The following is an 18,045-nucleotide window of genomic DNA, read 5'->3' on the forward strand; positions in this document are numbered from 1 at the left end:
TTTCTTTGCATTGATCGCTGAAGAAGGCTTTCTTATCTCTTCTTGCTATTCTTTGGAACTCTGCATTCAAATGGGTATATCTTTCCTTTTCTCCTTTGCTTTTCACTTCTCTTCTTTTCACAGCTATTTGTAAGGCCTCCTCAGACAACCATTTTGCCTTTTTGCATTTCTTTTCCATGGGGATGGTCTTGATCCCTGTCTCCTGTACAATGTCATGAACCTCCGTTCATAGTTCATCAGGCACTCTGTCTATTAGATCTAGTCCCTTAAATCTATTTCTCACTTCCACTGTATAATCATAAGGGATTTGTTTTAGGTCATACCTGAATGGTCTAGTGGTTTTTCCCTACTTTCTTCAATTTCAGTCTGAATTTGGCAATAAGGAGTTCATGATCTGAGCTACGTGTATGTCTTATGTATCTATACACATACAGACCCACCTGCTTACATGTGCAATTGTAAGAGCCATACATACGTCTTTCCTTATAGAAATAACACATATATACACACATATATGCTATTTCTGTAAGGATAACTAAGAAATCACTGACAGTAACTCATTGGAAAAGACCCTGAGGCTGGGAAAGATTGAGGGCAGGAGGAGAAGGAGATGACAGAGGATGAGATGGTTGGACAGTATCATCGACTCAACTGACATGAATTTGAGCAAACTCCGGGAAATGGTGACGGATAGGGAAGCCTGGCGTGCTGCAGTCCACGGGGTCGCAAAGAGTCGGACACGACTGAGCGACTGAACAACAACAAATGATTGTTTCCGAGGAGGAAACCTAAAGAAACAGAGATGGAATGTTTATTCACTTTTCCTAGGATCGCCTCTGTGTCTGTTGAATTTTGGCATTTGGCGGTGCTATTGGCATTACTCATTTAAAACCTAGCTTGAGAATGAGGGCAAAAATAGACATCTTGCATTTTGTCAAAAACGCAAACAAACAGAAACAAACAAACAACATATCTAAGCATATACTGCAAGCCTAGTAACCTACATAGGAAGTCCTAACAGTAACGCCCATGCAAACAGAGAGCAGAAGGGAAGCCTCTTACGGCTGGAGACGCAGTAGGACAGCCGGCAGTTGATCTTCCGGAAGAGCTGCTTGTTCACCGGCCAGAGAAGGAGCGTGCAGAGCTGAATGGTGTTGATGATGAGCCCTGAAACAATGAAGACGTAGCAGAAGATGAGGTGGCAGAGGAAGTGAGACTTCAGCAAGGCGACGAGGTCCATTCCGGGGTCGTGCTCCTCGCCCAGACAGCGAACACCCACCGCAGAACACGGCCAGCGGGGCGGGAGGCTGGGACTCAGGAAAGCGCCTGAAACACACACCGAGGCCAAACGTTAGAAAAAACATTACTGCGCTCTTAGAGGCAGGGGGGAAAAACACTCAGAAGACTAATACACTCTCAAGATTACACTGTACAGGCGTGGATTTCTTTTTTATTTTGCAAACATTTATATAGTGCTTCCTTTACTTCGGGCACAGTTTCAACCCTTTAAAAGAATATTGTTGTTGTTATTGTTAAGTCGCTTAGTCGTGTCCGACTCTTTGAGATCCCATGGACTGCAGCCCACCAGGCTTCCCTGTCTATCACCAACTCCTGGAGTTTGCTCAAATTCAGGTCCATTGATTCGGTGATGCTATCCAACCATCTCATTCTCTGTCATCCCCTTTTCCTCCTGCCTTCAATCCTTCCCAGCATCAGTCTTAAAAGGAATAGTTCTCTGATCGTCCTAACACATGTTAGGCAGGTACCATTGTTACAGAGAAGGAAATGAGGTCCAGGGAGGTTAAGCAACAGCGCCCATCACCACGGAGAACCTGAGGACCAGAGTCTGCATCTCCAGGACTTCCTGCCTGCCTGAATACTGCCCCCCAAGGACTCCCCTTCCCTCCACTCATCTCCAGATCTCAGCCAAACATCCCTTCTTCTGGTGAGACCTCCCTGCATGCACGCCTGCCCTGGGGAGAGTGGGGGCCACTCCTGGGGTCGTGCTGGGGGTGGGGGTGGGGCGGGTGGCACCCCCTGAAGTTACGGTGTTACTAGTTCAACTGTTGGCCTTCTGACCCTGGACTGTCCCTTCTCCGGGGCACACAACTATTCTGAAGGTCGTCACCGTCTCTCCAGCCCTTGGAGCAGTCACTGGGCAGAACAGAAGCTTAATTTTAAAAATACATCTAGGGACGTCTCTGGCGATCCATGGGGCTTCCCTGATAGCTCAGTTGGTAAAGAATCCGCCTGCAATGCAGGAGACTCCAGTTCGATTCCTGGTCGGGAAGATCCGCTGGAGAAGGGATAGGCTACCCACTCCAATAATCTTGGGCTTCCCTGGTGGCTCAGCTGGTAAAGAATACACCTGCAAGGCGGAGACCTGGCTTAGATCCCTGGGAGGGAAGATCCCCTGGAGAAGGGAAAGGCTACCCACTCCGGTATTCTGGCCTGGAGAATTCCATGGACTGTATAGTCCATGGGGTCACAGAGAGTTGGACACGACTGAGTGACTTTAACTTTCAGTGGTGGTCCATTGGTTAAGACTCTGAGCTTCCACTGTAGGGGGAGCAGGTTAGATCCCTGGTCAGGGAATTAAGATCCCTTATGCCAAACAGCCAAAAAAAAAAAGGAAAAAAGAAAAATAATTTCTTGAATTGAATACAAATGAAATACAACGTATCAACTTAAAAATTATGAAATATATATATATATATGTATCTGTGGAATGACTTAATGAAGGTTAAAGAGAGATCACCTTTGGGATGTCGGTAAATACAAATAATCAGCTATGAAGGCAAGAGAACCACCCTTCCACACTCCTGATGTGCACACATACACACATGCACGCTTAAGAGTTCTAAAATCGAACAGAAACTCAAAATATGCACAACAGCCAGACTCACAGTCCTGTCATCAGTCTCCAACCCCTGAAGGGAAAAATTAAATAACTGTGCAGGTAAAGTTATGACCCACCTAGACAGCATACTAAAAAGCAGAGACATTACTTTACTGTAATGTTCCGTCTAGTCAAGGCTATGGTTATTCCAGTAGTCATGTATGGATGTGAGAGCTGGACTATAAAGAAAGCTGAGCGCCAAAGAACTGATGCTTTTGAACTGTGGTGTTGGAGAAGACTATTAAGAGTCCCTTGGACTGCAAGAAGATCCAACTAGTCCATCCTAAAGGAGATCAGTCCTGGGTGTTCATTGGAAGGACTGATGCTGAAGCTGAAACTCCAATACTTTGGCCATCTGATGTGAAGAGCTGCCTCATTGGAAAAGACCCTGATGCTGGGAAAGATTGAAGGCAGGAGGAGAAGGGGATGACGAGATGGTTGGATGGCATCTTCGACTTGATGGACATGACTTTGGGTGAACTCTGGGACTTGGTAATGGACAGGGAAGGCTGGCGTGCTGTGATTCATAGGGTCGCAAAGAGTCGGACACGACTGAGCGACTGAACTGAACTGAAGCAAATAAAGCCTTTGAGGAACAGCCTAAAGACAGGAGGCTGAAATACTCTGACAGAGAAAAAATAAGCTGAGGGCAGCTGAGATCATCACCCACAGCAGACTCACTCCTCCCGGAATCAGGACATGACTACAAACCGCCCCAAGAAGCGCCAAGATTACAGATTACTTTCTAAAATTAAGAGTTGGGAGAGCCTAGACTTCATTACAGTCTTTACTAATAATACTCCTCCCCAAAATCCGTTTGACAGTATCACATACATGATCTCAATTTAAGCCTCAGATGAATCCCATGAATAGTATTATCATCCCATTTTTTGGAGGAAGAAACTGAGACGCCCCCTAGCTTGGGTGATTTGCCTGAAGTTGCCACAGTCAGTAATGAATCCTCAGATTCAGGTGGACCTCCAAGCTCTTTTGCTTCCGGCACTCCGGGCAGTTTTGTTCCTGGGGGAGTGATGTGGGGGCTTCTCATGGGCTCAGAACTCCCCTCTGGAGAGCAGCCCAGAAATGAGCCCAGGGAAAAACCAGTGCTGCCTTCAGAGAGGTTCTCAGTCCCAAACTACGCACAGAGTGGGGGCATGGGGCTCACTTCCGGGTCTCCTAGGCTGTTTTTTTAAATTTTTGGCTGCACTGGGTCTTCACTGCTTCGCCCTGGCTTCTCTAATTGCAGCACGTGGAGGCTACTCTCTAGGTGCAGTCCACCGGCTTCTCACTGCGCTGGCTTCTGTTGCAGAGCGTGGGTTCTAGGGTGCAGGCTCAGTAATTGTGGTGCATGGGCTTGTGTAGCCCCAAGACACGTGCGAACCTCTTGGACCGGGGACTGACCCACGTCTCCTGCATTGGCAGGCAGACTCTAAACCACTGGACCACCAAGGAGGCCCCCCACGCTGGTTCTGAGGAGTCTTGGGCAGAAGGACAGTCACAAGGGGCTTTCCTAGAATACATTACCCTTGCTTAGACTATTTGGAAGGCAAGCTCCGATTCCTGAGGATGTTTCTGAGAGGAGGGAAATCGAGAAACCACTGTTGGCCTGACTTCCCTGAAGTCAGCTCAGCTCAGCTCAGCTGAGGCCTCCATTTCCCCAGAAGCCCTGGTCTCTGGCACAAAACCAAGACCCTGCAGGGGCTGGAGAAGCCCACCTTTGACCTTTTTCAGACAGCTTGGCCCAGAGATACCTCCAAGCTGTCAAACTGTTCACCTGGTTACAACACACCCAGTGTCTCTCAAAGGAACAGACATGAAGCTGCCAGCTCCTTCTCAATGCACGTGAATTTCAGGAGCTTATGAACAGGAGTGATGGACGTTGGCTACAGTGTGGAAGCAGCTGCTGTTCGAAGTTGAATATCCTCCTGCTTTATTCATTGCCCTTGGATTAGCCACTAAAAGCTCCCAGACAGCCTGCACCAGAAGAAGTCTGATTCTTCATCAAGTTTCTGGGACCTAGTGTTTGGAGAGTATTTAACAAATCCTTCGCTTTGTTGATTTAACACTTAGAAAGGGAAGTCAGCTGACACCGGAAATGCGAGGGATTAAATGCTGCCTTCCTCAGTTTCCAGGCAGAGTAGGGCATTACGAAGAAAAAGTTTTGTTTTTCTTTATAAAAGTCCAAGGACCAGTATGCCCTTTAGTAAAATCCTTGCTAGCCCTGCAGGAATCAGGGGGTCTAACACAATGTCGGTGATGCTTAGGAATCGTGAACAAGGCATGAGGGGGTCACAGACAGACAGACCTTGGATGGCGTGGCTCTGCCCCGATTCCTTTCCTAGACTGGTGTGGGCTTTGGGTTTGAAGCTCTGTTATACTTCTTAGTGGTCATGAATTAACTTTTCTGAATCTCAGCCTTACACACTACAAAAAAACAACACTAAATTGCACCCAAAACTCCAAGGAGGCTATTGATTTTTGTAAACTTCAGTTGATTCTCAGATTTATACTCAGGAGCAAACCCCACTAAAGTATTGAAGGCATTTGATGATGAGGAGTAAGGTAAGTCATGCTATGAGAACTTTCCTGGTGGTCCAGTGGTTAAGAATCTCCTGGAGACAGGTGGACACAGGTTCGACCCCTGGTCTGAGAAGATCCCACATGCCATGGAGTGACAAGGCTGGCATGACACAACTTCTGAGCCCAGGTGCCCTAGAGTCTGTGCTCCACAAGAGAAGCCACCGCAACGCAAAGTCCACATGCTGCGACAAGAGCGTAAACCCACGCTCACCCCAACTAGAAAAAGCCTGTGCAGCAATAAAGACCCAGCACAGCCAAAAATACAAAGTAAATAAACAAAATTAACATTAAAACAAACAAAAAAAGAAGTGCTATGAGTTTGTAAAACAATTTAATTTGACTTTAGCCTCAGGGCTCATTAATAAAAGAGAGGCAAGGCTAAATTACTTGGGCGGGGGGCGGGGGGTGTCTAGTGGGTGAATATGTGTTGTATGTCTTAAGCTTATTCCAGTTTGAAGTTGGAGGGAGGGGACCCTCCTACCCTTCTTCACTGAAGGCGAGCTTTCTCTCTACTGTAATTTGCCAATTTAGTGGCATGCTGAGGATAGTAAAGAATGTGCCCGCAATGCAGGAGACCCGGGTTCCACCCCTGGGTCAGGAAGGTCCCCTGGAGAAAGGAATGGCAACCCACTCCAGGATTCTTGCCTGGAAAATTTCATGGACAGAGGAGCCTGGCGGACTACATTCTCAGGGTTGCAAAGAGTCAGAGACACGACAGAGCAACTAACAGTTGAGAATGGATGGTATAAAGATCTGACCTGTGATGAAAACAGGTAAAGAGAAAACATTTTAAAGTTCTTTACCATTTACCCTGATTTTCAGTGAAAGGGTTATGGGTGGTTTCTCTTTTCTTCCTGGTGTTTATTGTTCTTTCCTACGATGAGATACTCCCCCTTCCGGGGCACAGAGCCCGATGGGCGCATTTCCCAGCATCCCTGCTGATGGTTACATGCAGCCAGTGGATAGAGCTCCCAGGCTGATGGAGCTGGTACCTGCCGGCAAGAGGAAGGGCTACAGGGTGGGCTCGCCCATCAGGTGAGTGGAAAGGTGGAAATCCAACCCATCAACCAGAGAAGCTCTGGAATGTGCAGGCAATCTGAGACCACCTGGACTCCAAGCACTGTCATGGCGAGGGTGGTACAAGCGTCCCCAGCAGCTAGAGGGGAAGGATCTGTGCAGGAACATTTGAATCAGGCAGCTCTGGCCAAAAACCCGGGCTCAGCCACCTTCTAGCTCCATCTGCTACTGAACTTCCACAGCCCCCAGCTTCCTCCTCTGTGAAATCAGAACAATATCGCCAATACAAGGTTGCTGTAAAGCCCAAGTATAATAAAGCCTGGGAGGCTGGGAGCCGTAACTAATGAAGCCCACACACCCTCGAGCCTGTGCTCCTCAACGAGAAGACATCATGATGAGAACCCTGAGTGCCGTAACGAAGAGAAGCCCCCACTTGCCGCAACTAGAGAAAGCCTGCACAAAGCAATCAAGACCCAGTGCAGCCAAAAATACATTAAATAAGTGAATAGTCCTTTTTAAAAAAAAGAAGAGAAAAGAGGCAAAGAGGGAGCAGCTAAGATGCACTGCTTTGGAATCCTTGGGAAAGCCAAGGAGATATAAATCAGTTCTCCTTCTCACTCCATATCTAGATCCTGATGTTTTCTTTCATTTTCCGTAAGTATGTTAGAACATTTCCTCCCCTGCTTGTTTTCACTCTAACCTGTCCTTTACTGCTAGTGACTCTGAAATGGGGAGTAATACGTTCACCAAAACTCACGTGGATGGTACCCTCTTAACTAGGCAAAGTCTTGGCACAGCGTGGGGATGATGAAGTGGATTTCAGAATACGGAGAAGTGCCAGCCGGCAGGATGCTTTCATTAGCCTCGTGTTTCCCACGCAGATATCCACCCTGAAACTGTACAGCACAGAGAAGCAGGCGTGCAAACACAGCGGAGTTTGCTTCCTGGGACTCCTGCAGGGCGAGGGGTGGGAGTACAGACAGCATCACGTGTGCCCACCCGCCATCCGTGGAAGACTCTATAGAAGCAGCTCAGAATCTCACCACCAGAGAACTCAAGCTGCATCCTTCTCTATAGATGCACATCGAGCTTCAGCATAAAGCATCGAGTTTGACAACGAATAGGAGGACCTGAGTTAAGCTCGAGTTAAGATTTAAGTCTCTGCCCTGGTCAATACTCTGCAACTCTTAAATAAGCATGAACTTTAGACACACGCAGGAAGAGACTAGACTGGAAACGGGATGAACTCCCTCACTAGCTTGGTTTTAAAGATGTTGTCTGGCTTTTTGTACCTGTACAGGACAGAAGTAAACCAGGTCAGGGTTTCTGAAGAAGCCAAGCTTCCTTCCGAAGAAACCACTCCAAGGGGAATTGCTGTGATGCCTGTGATCAATCTAGTGTCTTCACTGAAATCTTAACCCCTTATTTAGGCTCTTTTAATCCCAAACACCAGAACGCTGTTGACAAAACAGAAAAGAAACCGAAGAAATGTTAATTGAAACAATACTATGTTTTTTATATTCCAAACTAAAATGGATAATACAGCACTTTAAAGGAGACGAGGTAAATCAGGACCCATTCTGGGTGTGAGGACAACCACTGCGGCTTTCAGAAAGCAATGCGACATGCACAGAATTAGCTCAGAGTCTTCACCACCTGAGGTCATAAACCAACCTTTGACAACCCCTCTCAAGGATAAAATTAGCTTTCAGAAAATTCTCTCTGCACCAAGATATTCAACCAGTATTATTTAGAGGCACCCAAAAATAGAAACCACTTACATTTCTGACAGGAGGAAACAATCAAGTGAGTTATGGGAAACCCACACAATCAAAAGAAGAACGTTGCAGTATAATAGGTTTGTAGTAAGACGCAGAAGAGGGCGGCAGAGGATGAGATGGCCGGATGGCATCACCAATGCAATGGACATGAACTTGGGCAAACTTCAGGAGATGGGGAGGGGCAGGGAGGCCTGGAGTGCTGCAGTCCACGGGGTCGCAAAGAACCGGATGCAACTGGGCGACTGAACAACAACATGGATAGATTTTTGTTATGATATTAAGAGATAAAGGTCACCAAATTATATATAGAAAGAATAATCACAACTCCAAAAAACACTGTGTGTGTGTTAGTCCCTCGGTTGTGTCCGAGGCTTTGCGACCCCATGGACTGTAGCCCGCCGGGCTCCTCTGTCCATGAGATTCTCCAGGCAGGAATAATGGAGTGGGTAGCCATTCCCTTCTTCAGAGGATCTTCCCAACTCAGGGATCGAACCCACATCTCCTGCACTGCAGGCAGATTCTTTACCGCCTGAGCCACCAGGGAAGCCCTCTAAAAACAGCACCAGCAGTTATCTTTGTGGGTGTGTTCCTGGACCAGTACTTGGGGTCTGGAAGGCACAAAATGTCCAGGGACAGGGTGCCCGGAAGGCAAGGGATGCAGGTTCTGACCCAGGTGAGATGAGGGGTAGGGTGTTCCCGTCATCCAGTTTTCAGATCTCAGATCTACTTTAGGTTAAATACATTTAGCAAAAATCTCCAAGAGGGCAGCAACTGACTTGTGGCAGCCCGCGGCCGTCACTCAGCACTTCCTCCTGAGAAGCAAGGATAAATTTAGTTTTTGGATTCCTGGGAGTTACACTGGCCCACGGCCCAAAACAAAACCAAAGAGAAAGTGTTCTACCCTGAATCCAACTGTCTCGGGGACCATCTCTAACTAAAATATTCCTCAGTTACAAAATGATCACTGACTAATGGGCTGGCAGAAGCCTCTATAAAATTAGCTTATTTAAAATTTGATGGATCAGTCCTTTGTCTAATATTCCTGTACTCTCCATGAAGTCCATTAAAATAAACCAAACTCCGGAGAAGTCATAAATCATACTCAACTTTTTCATTATATCCGATAATAAATAACCCTCAGTCTCTTTCCAGAATCTAATTTTAGGATAATAAAAACATAAGTCTGCAGAAAACTGAAGTTTCTAAGTTTAATAGTTGTTTCTGAACAGCTTATAAGAGAAAAACAAATTCTAAAGAGTTTTAACTCTAATCTAAGGAAACCAGGGCTCAGCTAAACCCAGATGGATAAGCTAGGTAACTTTTTCTGTCATGAGAAAAGGCAAAGATAAAAGGAATTAAATGAAGCATTCTCTAAGGCCTTTCGTAGCTCTGGCATCTACCAGACTGAAATATCAGGAGTGAAATTTCAGGCCTCCTGAGCAGTAACCAGGGCGGCAAGGTAAGTCTACTGAAAGTTTCACACGCACATTATCTCAATAACTGTCACCAAAACCTACTCTGGAAGGCATTGTTATCCCCATTTTACAGATAAAGAAGCTGAGGTTTAGTGAGACTACTGAAAGACAGTGTTAGTCACTCAGTCGTGTCCTACTCTTTGTGACCCCATGGGCTATAGCCGACTAGGCTCCTCTTTCCATGGAATTCTCCAGGCAAGAATACTGGAGTGGGTAGCCTTTTCCTTCTCTAGGGGATCTTCCCGACCCAGGGATCAAACCTGGGTCTTCTACTTTGTAAGCAGATTCCTTACCATCTGAGCCACCAGGGAAGCCCTTAGTGAGATTAGGTAACATGCAAAGGTCAAAAGGGGGGTAAAGGTCTGGAGCCCCAGCTCAGGTCAGGCTGCTTTTAACACAGGAGTCCAAGGCAGCTGCACTCCACATGCACTTGGCCTTATTTCATGGACTTGGTTCCACATTTCAGCTCCTGGTCCTGTCTGACAGTTGGGCTGATCACGAGTTTCTGAGCCACTGCCCCACCAGTCAGTCTTGCAGAGCCCCCGTTCGCACCTTCCTTCCAGGTGGAATGCCTGCCGTCTCCAAACCCCATCTGGCTCTCCCACTGTTCCTGGGAGCCAAGAGCTCTGACATCACAGCATTGGGGCAGCTGGAGGGGGCTGGCGCCTAACTGCGTCTCCAGCAACCGAGAGTGCGTGAACTACTTCATAAGACACTCAGTCTGAAACACATTTCTAAATTATGTTCAGTCTCTGCAAGTTTCCAAAAAATTTTATGAAGTCCTGATACAACTCTCATGTCACGAAACCCAAAACTGAAATGAGATGAGGAAAATTAACCTTCCAAGTGAGGAAACAGCCACCTTTCTGCCTTGAGTCTATGCCAATCAATCATGAAAGCTTTTCAGAAATGGAGGATGGGTGGAGGCTGAAAGGAGATGCTTGTGATCTTCACAGGCGTATTGCTGCCACATGGCATGGCTGTCCGCTCAGCCACACACCTGTGAAGGCTGAAAATATGGAAACGGAAGGAGAGGAAGGGCGGGGAGATGGCCAGCGACCAGCTCTGGGCCCCCGGGAGCGGGTGTGAGGGGCATGCATCACCAGTTGGCGCCAGACACAAAAAGGAGAGCTCTGTTCAGTTTAGAAACCACCTCCTTCCGAGTCCTACCGTCACCACGGCAACCCGGTCAGGACAGCGGTCTCACCACCCTGCCCACCTCTTTCCCTCCCACTCTGGCCGTGACAGAGCCGCTGGGCCAAGGAACCCAGCCCAAGGGGACCCTCAGCAGGCGGCTGCTGGTGTCGACTCCATCTACCCACTGTGTGACCTTGGGAAAGGAACTTGTCACCTCTGAGCCTCAGTTTCCGTATCTGTTTAATGGAGGCAATAATCCCGCCTCCAGGATTGCTGCCCCAGGAGATGCAGCAGCCAGCTCAGGCCACGGAGGGGCTTCTGCGTGCCTGTGTAACCAGGCTGCTGGTCACACGCCCCCTCCTTCAGCCGCTTCCCGCCCCCCAGCCCCAAACCAGCTACCATCATTTCTTACTAAACTTTCTGCTTGTGGCTCTCACGAGTCATTCCTGTTGCTTGTTTTCATGAGATTTTCCTCATTTGCCCTTCTTTTTCAGACATCCACACAATCCAGAATGACTCTGAGCCAAAAGTAGGCATGTAAGACCCCAAAAAGTCCATTCACCAGTTTTAATGAAGTTATTGTGTCTCTGTTCCTGACCGAAGGAAGGTAGTTTCAGAGCCGTCAGTTCTGAGGCTCTCTTCATGATGATGGATGCGTGCTAACTTGCTTCAGTCATGTCCTTCTCTTTGCGACCCTCTGGTCTGTAGCCCACCAGGCTCCTCTATCCATGGGATTCTCCAGGAGAGAATACCGGGGTGGGTTGCCATGTCCTCCTCCAGGGGATCTTCCTGACCCAGAGATCGAACCGATGTCTCTCATGTCACCTGCACTGGCAGGCAGGTTCTGCAGCAATATACCACCTGGGAAGCCCATAATGATGGGTAACACCTGTCAGTTCCCATAGAGACTGAATTAAAGAAACGAGTTGAGGAAGAGTATGGAGGGCCTCATAAAAACTAAAGGTAGAGTTGCTATCTGATCCAGCAATCCCACCCCTGGGCATATAACCAGAGAAAACTACAATTTGAAAAGACGTGCACCCCTATGCTCACAGCGGTACTGTTCACAAAAGCACTATTCACCTAATGTCTGTCAACAGACGGTGGCCAGAGATGTGTACATACATACAAGGGGAAAACAAGCCCGGGAGCTGACTGTGGCTCAGATCGTGAGCTCCTTATTCCCAAATTCAGACTTAAATTGAAAAAAGTAGGGAATACCACTAGATCATTCAGATATGACCTAAATCAAATCCCTTACCATTACACAGTGGAAGTGCCAAATAGATTCAAGGGATTAGATCTGATAGACAGAGTGCCTGAAGACGATGGTCAGAGGTTCGGAACACTGTACAGGAGGTGGTGATCAAAACCATCCCCACGAAAAAGGAAGGCAAAATGGCTGTCTGGGGAGGCCTTACAAATAGCTGAGGAAAGAACAGAAGGGAAAGGCAAAGGAGAAAAGGAAAGATATATCCATCTGAATGCAGAGTTTCAAAGACTATCAAGAAGAGATAAGAAAGCCTTCCTCAGCCATCAATGCAAAGAAACAGTGGAAAGCAACAGAATGGGAAAGACTAGAGATCTCTTCAAGAAAACTGAAGACACCAAGGGTATATTTCATGCAAAGATGGGCACAATAAAGGACAGAAACTGTATGGACCTAACAGAAGCAGAAGATATCAAGAAGAGGTGGCAAGAATACACAGAAGAACTGTACATAAACATCTTGATTACCCAGATAACCACAATGGTGTGATCACTTACCTAGAGCCAGACATCCTGAAGTGTGAAGTCAAGCGGCCCTTAGGAAGCATCACTACTAACAAAGCTAGTGGAGGTGATGGAATTCCAGCTGAGCTATTTCAAATCCTAAACAATGATGCTGTGAAAGTGCTGCACTCAATATGCCAGCAAATTTGGAAAATTCACCAGTGGCCACAGGACTGGAAAAGGTCAGTTTTCATTCCAATCCCAAAGAAAGGCAATGCCAAAGAATGTTCAAACTACCGCATAATTGCACTCGTCTCACACTCTAGCAAAGTAATGCTCAAAATTCTTCAAGCCAGCCTTCAACAACATGTGAACCGAGAACTTCCAGATATTCAAGCTGAATTTAGAAGAGGGAGAGAAACCAGAGATTAAATTGCCAACATCCATTGGATCATCGGAAAAGCAAGAGAGTTCCAGAAAAAAACATCTACTTTTGCTTTATTGACTATGTTAAAGCCTTTGACTGTGTGGATCCCAACAAACTGTGGAAAATTCTTAAAGAGACGGGAATACCAGACCACCTTACCTGCCTCCTGAGAAATCTGTATGCAGGTCAGGAAGCAACAGTTAGAACCGGACATGGAACAACGGACTGGTTCCAAATTGGGAAAGGAGTACGTCAAGACTGTATATTGTCACCCTGCTTATTTAACTTATATGCAGAGTACATCACGAGAAATGATGGGCAGGATAAAGCACAGTTGGAATCATGATTGCTGGGAGAAATGTCAATAACCTCAGATATGCACATGACACCACACTTACAGCAGAAAGTGAAGAGGAACTAAGAGCCTCTTGATGACAATGAAAGATGAGAGTGAAAAAGCTGGCTTAAAACTCAATATTCAAGAAACTAAGATCATTGCATCCGGTCCCATCACTTCATGGCAAATAGATGGGGAAACAATGGAAACAGTGACAGACTTTACTTTCTTGGGTTCCAAAATCAGTACAGATGGTGACTGCAGCCATGAAATCAAAAGATCCTTGCTCCTTGGAAGAAAAGCTATGACAAACCTAGACAGCATACTGAAAAGCAGAGATGTTACTTTGCTGACAAAGGTCCATATAGTCAAAGCTATAGTTTTTCCAGTAGTCATGTATGGATCTGAGAGTTGGACCATAAGGAAAGCTGAGGACCAAAGAATTGATGCTTCTGAACTGTGGTGTTGGAGAAGACTTATGAGAGTCCCTTGGATGGCAAGGAGATCAAACTAATCCATCCTAAAGGGAATCAGTCCTGAATATTCATTGAAACAACTGATGCTGGAGCTCCAATATTTGGCCACCTGATGTGAAGAACTGACTCATTAGACAAGACCCTGATGGTGGGAAAGATTGACGGCAGGAGAAGGGGATGACAGAGGATGAGATGGTTGGATGGCATCACCAACTCAATGGACATGAGTTTGTGCCAGCCTTGGGAGCTGGTGATGGACAGGGAAGCCTGCTGTGCTGCAGTCCATGGGGTCGCAACGAGTCAGACATGGCTGAGCAACTGAACTGAACTGATATAATGGAAGACTACTCAGCCATAAAAAGGAGTGAAATAATGCCATTTGCAACAACATGGATGTACCTAGAGATGATCAGACCAAGGAAGTCAGAGAGAGAAAGACACATACCAGACGCTACCGCCTGTATGCGGAATCTAAGCGGTGACAGAGATGAACGTCTCTGGGAAACAGAAACGGATGCACGGCCGCAGAGAACAGACGGGGTTGCCAGGGGGTCGGGAGGAGGGGGAGTGCGGAAGGACGGGCTGGGAGTTTGGGGTTGGCAGATGCAAACTGTCTCGTACAGGATGGATAAACGAGGTCCTCCTGTACAGCACAGGGAACTAGATTCAATATCCTGTGATAAACCAAAATGGGGAAGAACATAAAAAAGCACGTACGTACATGCATAACCGAACCACCTCACGCTGCAGTAGAAACGAACACAGCATTGTGAATCAACTATACTGCCGTAAGATAAATTGAAAAGAAATGAGCTGAACGTACAATAAAGATGAACCTTTTTCTAACCTCGTGGAGGAGAAATAAAAACTGGCATTGACAAGACCCAGCCCTCATCACTTTGCTGCCCTGTGAATAAACCAGTTATTTCCCTGACCTCAGAGAGCCTTGCAATAAAGAGCTGAGGACACAGCTCTGGCCAGACAAGATGGACGATGTAAAGGATAAGCAGATACAAGCTGTGTCTGCATCACCGAGGGAGCAGATTGGGGTGGGCACTGTGAACCCAGAGCTGGTTACTATCGCAGACAGACACGTGCTTGGGTCCCCAGCAAATCATAGCACCTCCATTTTTTTTTTCCATTAAATCTGCTCTTCAATATTTCAGAATAAACTGAAAACCAATAAAAATAAAAGCCTTTAAAATTAAAGACTCGTGAGACTTCCCTGGTGGTCCACTGGCTGAGACTTCAAGCTCCCAAAGCTGGGGGCCCAGGTTTGATTCCTGGCCTGGGAACCAGGTCCCCCATGCCGGAACTAAAAGATCCCCCATGCCAAAACTAAGACCCAGTGCAGCCAAATAAATTAATCAGTAAAAATATGTATAGAAATAAACATTAAATGAAATAAAGGCTTACAGCAAGTTCCAAACTTTGTTGGAAATTTCCTTACACTTATAATTTTCATGTTCAATATGTATTGCAGGAAGGGTCACAACTTTAACCTTTCCAGTACTGAGAAGCTCTAACCTTTAAGCAGGCCCCCATATGGACACACGACCGCACGTGGTCTGTGGGTGGCCAGGTCAGGACACTGTGGGGATGCCACCAAACAGACACAACCAAGCCCAGCCTCTGGCATCGTTTTCCAGGAAAGATGAGACTATGGCCCAAATCCCTCCACTCCATCTGGCCTAGCCCGCCTGGTCTGTCTGGGTCACCGGCTTCAGCAGGAGCAGCAACTCTTCATCATCACGCACACGCTGAAACACCGCCCATGGCCACATGAGCAGGGCTTGCTACCAGCAGAGGTCCCCAGAGAGCGGCCATCTCAGAAAGCCAAGCAGATGTGACGTGACAGTAGCCAGAGCTTGAAAACCAGGTCACAAAACCACGAGGGCATGGGAAGCTATGGTGCAGTCGCTAAATCGTGTCCAACTCGTGGGACCCCATGGACTGTAACCCATCAGGCTCCTCTGTCCATGGGATTCTCCAGGCAAGAATACTAGAGTGGGTTGCCATTTCCTTCTCGAGGGGAATCTTCCAACCTAGGGATCGAACCCATGTCTCCTGCATTGCAGGTGGCCTCCTGACTGTTGAACCACCAGGGAAGCCCACGGGAAGCTATGCATGGCAGTTAAAGGTGCAAATGCAAGTCAAGGGTATTAAATGTCCGGGAAGGTACTCTGCACTGGGACACGGCCACTGGACTAGGGCTCTCCTTGGGAACCCAGAAATGGTGACTCTACTAGTGACCAAAGAAACAAATGCGGAAGTGGAGGCAGCAGGATTGAGTCAGGGGGCTGAGTCTGACCCCTGAGCATCTATCTTTGTGTCCATATCACCTTGGTGACTTGGCCTCTAGAAATCTCACCTCCCTCCTCTGTTAACGGGAGAATCTGGCAGACACACTGGACCCAAACGAGTGGTGGGAGACTTCAAAGACATAAGGACATGCAGGGGTTCTCCTGGGGGTGCTTAGGTACCTGCAGCCACTCTTGATGTTATGGCTCAGAAAATGGGAAATGGGGCCATTCAGCCAGGCGCCCTCAACTGGAACGCTTCTGATTTATGGAAGTCCACACGGCCTTCATACCCTGGGTCCTTACCAGAGAGTAGGGTTAGGAAGAAGCACCCTGCTGACTCTGTCATGACCAGCAGAGATCTCTCTGTAGGTGGGGCCTCGGAAGAGCTAACTTGAGGGAGGGGAAGTCAACAAAAAGAAAGAAAAGAAATCTTGGCCTTCTTTTTCTTCTGCATCATAGACACTAGCAAACGGGCTCTTTCTCTCAGCGGGCCCCTCTCCATCGTCATTAAGCACACTTGACCCTCGAATTCTTGGAGACCGTGCTGTTGCCCACCCTGCTCTGGTAGGGAGTGTGGGGTGGTGGGTGATCGAAAAGGCTGGATTTTAAATCTTCCATTTCTCTGATTTTCATAGAGGGATGTCAATGAGCCCAGGCAATTCCTCTGACTTGATTCATGCATAATGGACCCGAAGTGAGACTTACTAGAAAACAAATGCACTTAGACGCTTTCCTGACATGAATCATTTATTGAAGTCAGAACTGCTGGCTGTGAGCACCCAAAATAAGTTGACTTACAGTATCCTTGTTTCTCAATAGATCTGAAATACGACCACAGAATACTGAAGTACTCAGTGGTGAATGATGCTTTTGGGGTCATTATGGACTGGCTGTTCCTCGAAAAGTTTCATTAGTAACAGCAATGACAAAACACAGAGCAGGGCCCTGTCTCTCTCCTCTTCTTTTTCTACGTTCTTCAGTCACAAAGCTCAGGAGCAGAGGATGAGCAGTGAAAGCAGTGACTTTCTTTCCAGCGTCTGTTAAGCAGCATCTGGACAGGTTTTCTGGGATTCAGGCAAGCATTCATTCATCCACTAACAACTTAATTCATTCATTAGATCATCTGTCCACCAAGCTATCCATTCATCCATACATCAAAAAGTCACTGCTTCGTATTTATTGTTATGGCTTTGTTTACATCACTGCATTAGACTTCTGAAAGCAAGCACAGCGGATTCTTACAGAGCCCTGCTCCATGTTTTATGTGGGTCAGTATCATGGTGACTGCAGCCATGAAATTAAAAGACGCTTGCTCCTTGGAAGAAAAACTATGACCAGCCTAGACAGCATACTAAAAAGCAGAGACATTACTTTGCCAACAAAGGTCTGTCTAGTCACAGCTATGGTTTTTCCAGTAGTCATGTATGGATGTGAGAGTTGGACTCTAAAGAAAGCTGAGCACTGAAGAATTGATGCTTTTGAACTGTGGTGTTGGAGGAGACTCTTGAGAATTCCTTGGACTGCAAGGAGATCCAACCAGTCCATTCTGAAGGAGATCAGTCCTGGGTGTTCTTTGGAAGGACTGATGCTGAAGCTGAAACTCCAAAACTTTGGCCACCTGATGTGAAGAACTGATTCATTGGAAATGACACTGATGCTGGGAAAGACTGAAGGCAGGAGAAGGGGATGAGAGAGGATGAGATGGTTGGATGGCATCACTGACTCGATGGACATGAGTTTGAGTAGGCTCCAGGAGTTGGTGATGGACAGGCAGGCCTGGCGTGCTGCAGTCCATGGGGTCGCAAAGAGTCAGACATGACTGAGCGACTAAACTGACTGACCAGGTTAAATAAACTAAAGCACTTACTGAGTAATTATTTCTAGGCCTTGGATGAATCCC

At 47.0% G+C, this 18,045-nt stretch overlaps 1 protein-coding gene across 1 annotated transcript in view; it reads right to left on the reverse strand.

The window, feature by feature from the left end:
• Positions 1 to 18,045, reverse strand: part of LOC104986259 (1-acyl-sn-glycerol-3-phosphate acyltransferase delta-like) — a 109,535-nt gene that overhangs the window by 55,212 nt on the left and 36,278 nt on the right. The window contains exon 2 of the mRNA XM_010836741.1: positions 1,063 to 1,326. Within this exon, the coding sequence (XP_010835043.1) occupies positions 1,063 to 1,326 (264 nt within the window). The remainder of the gene's footprint in view (positions 1 to 1,062; positions 1,327 to 18,045) is intronic.

The sequence above is a fragment of the Bison bison genome, unplaced genomic scaffold (genome assembly GCF_000754665.1).
Source record: "Bison bison bison isolate TAMUID 2011002044 unplaced genomic scaffold, Bison_UMD1.0 scf7180017864065, whole genome shotgun sequence".
NCBI lineage: Eukaryota > Metazoa > Chordata > Mammalia > Artiodactyla > Bovidae > Bison > Bison bison.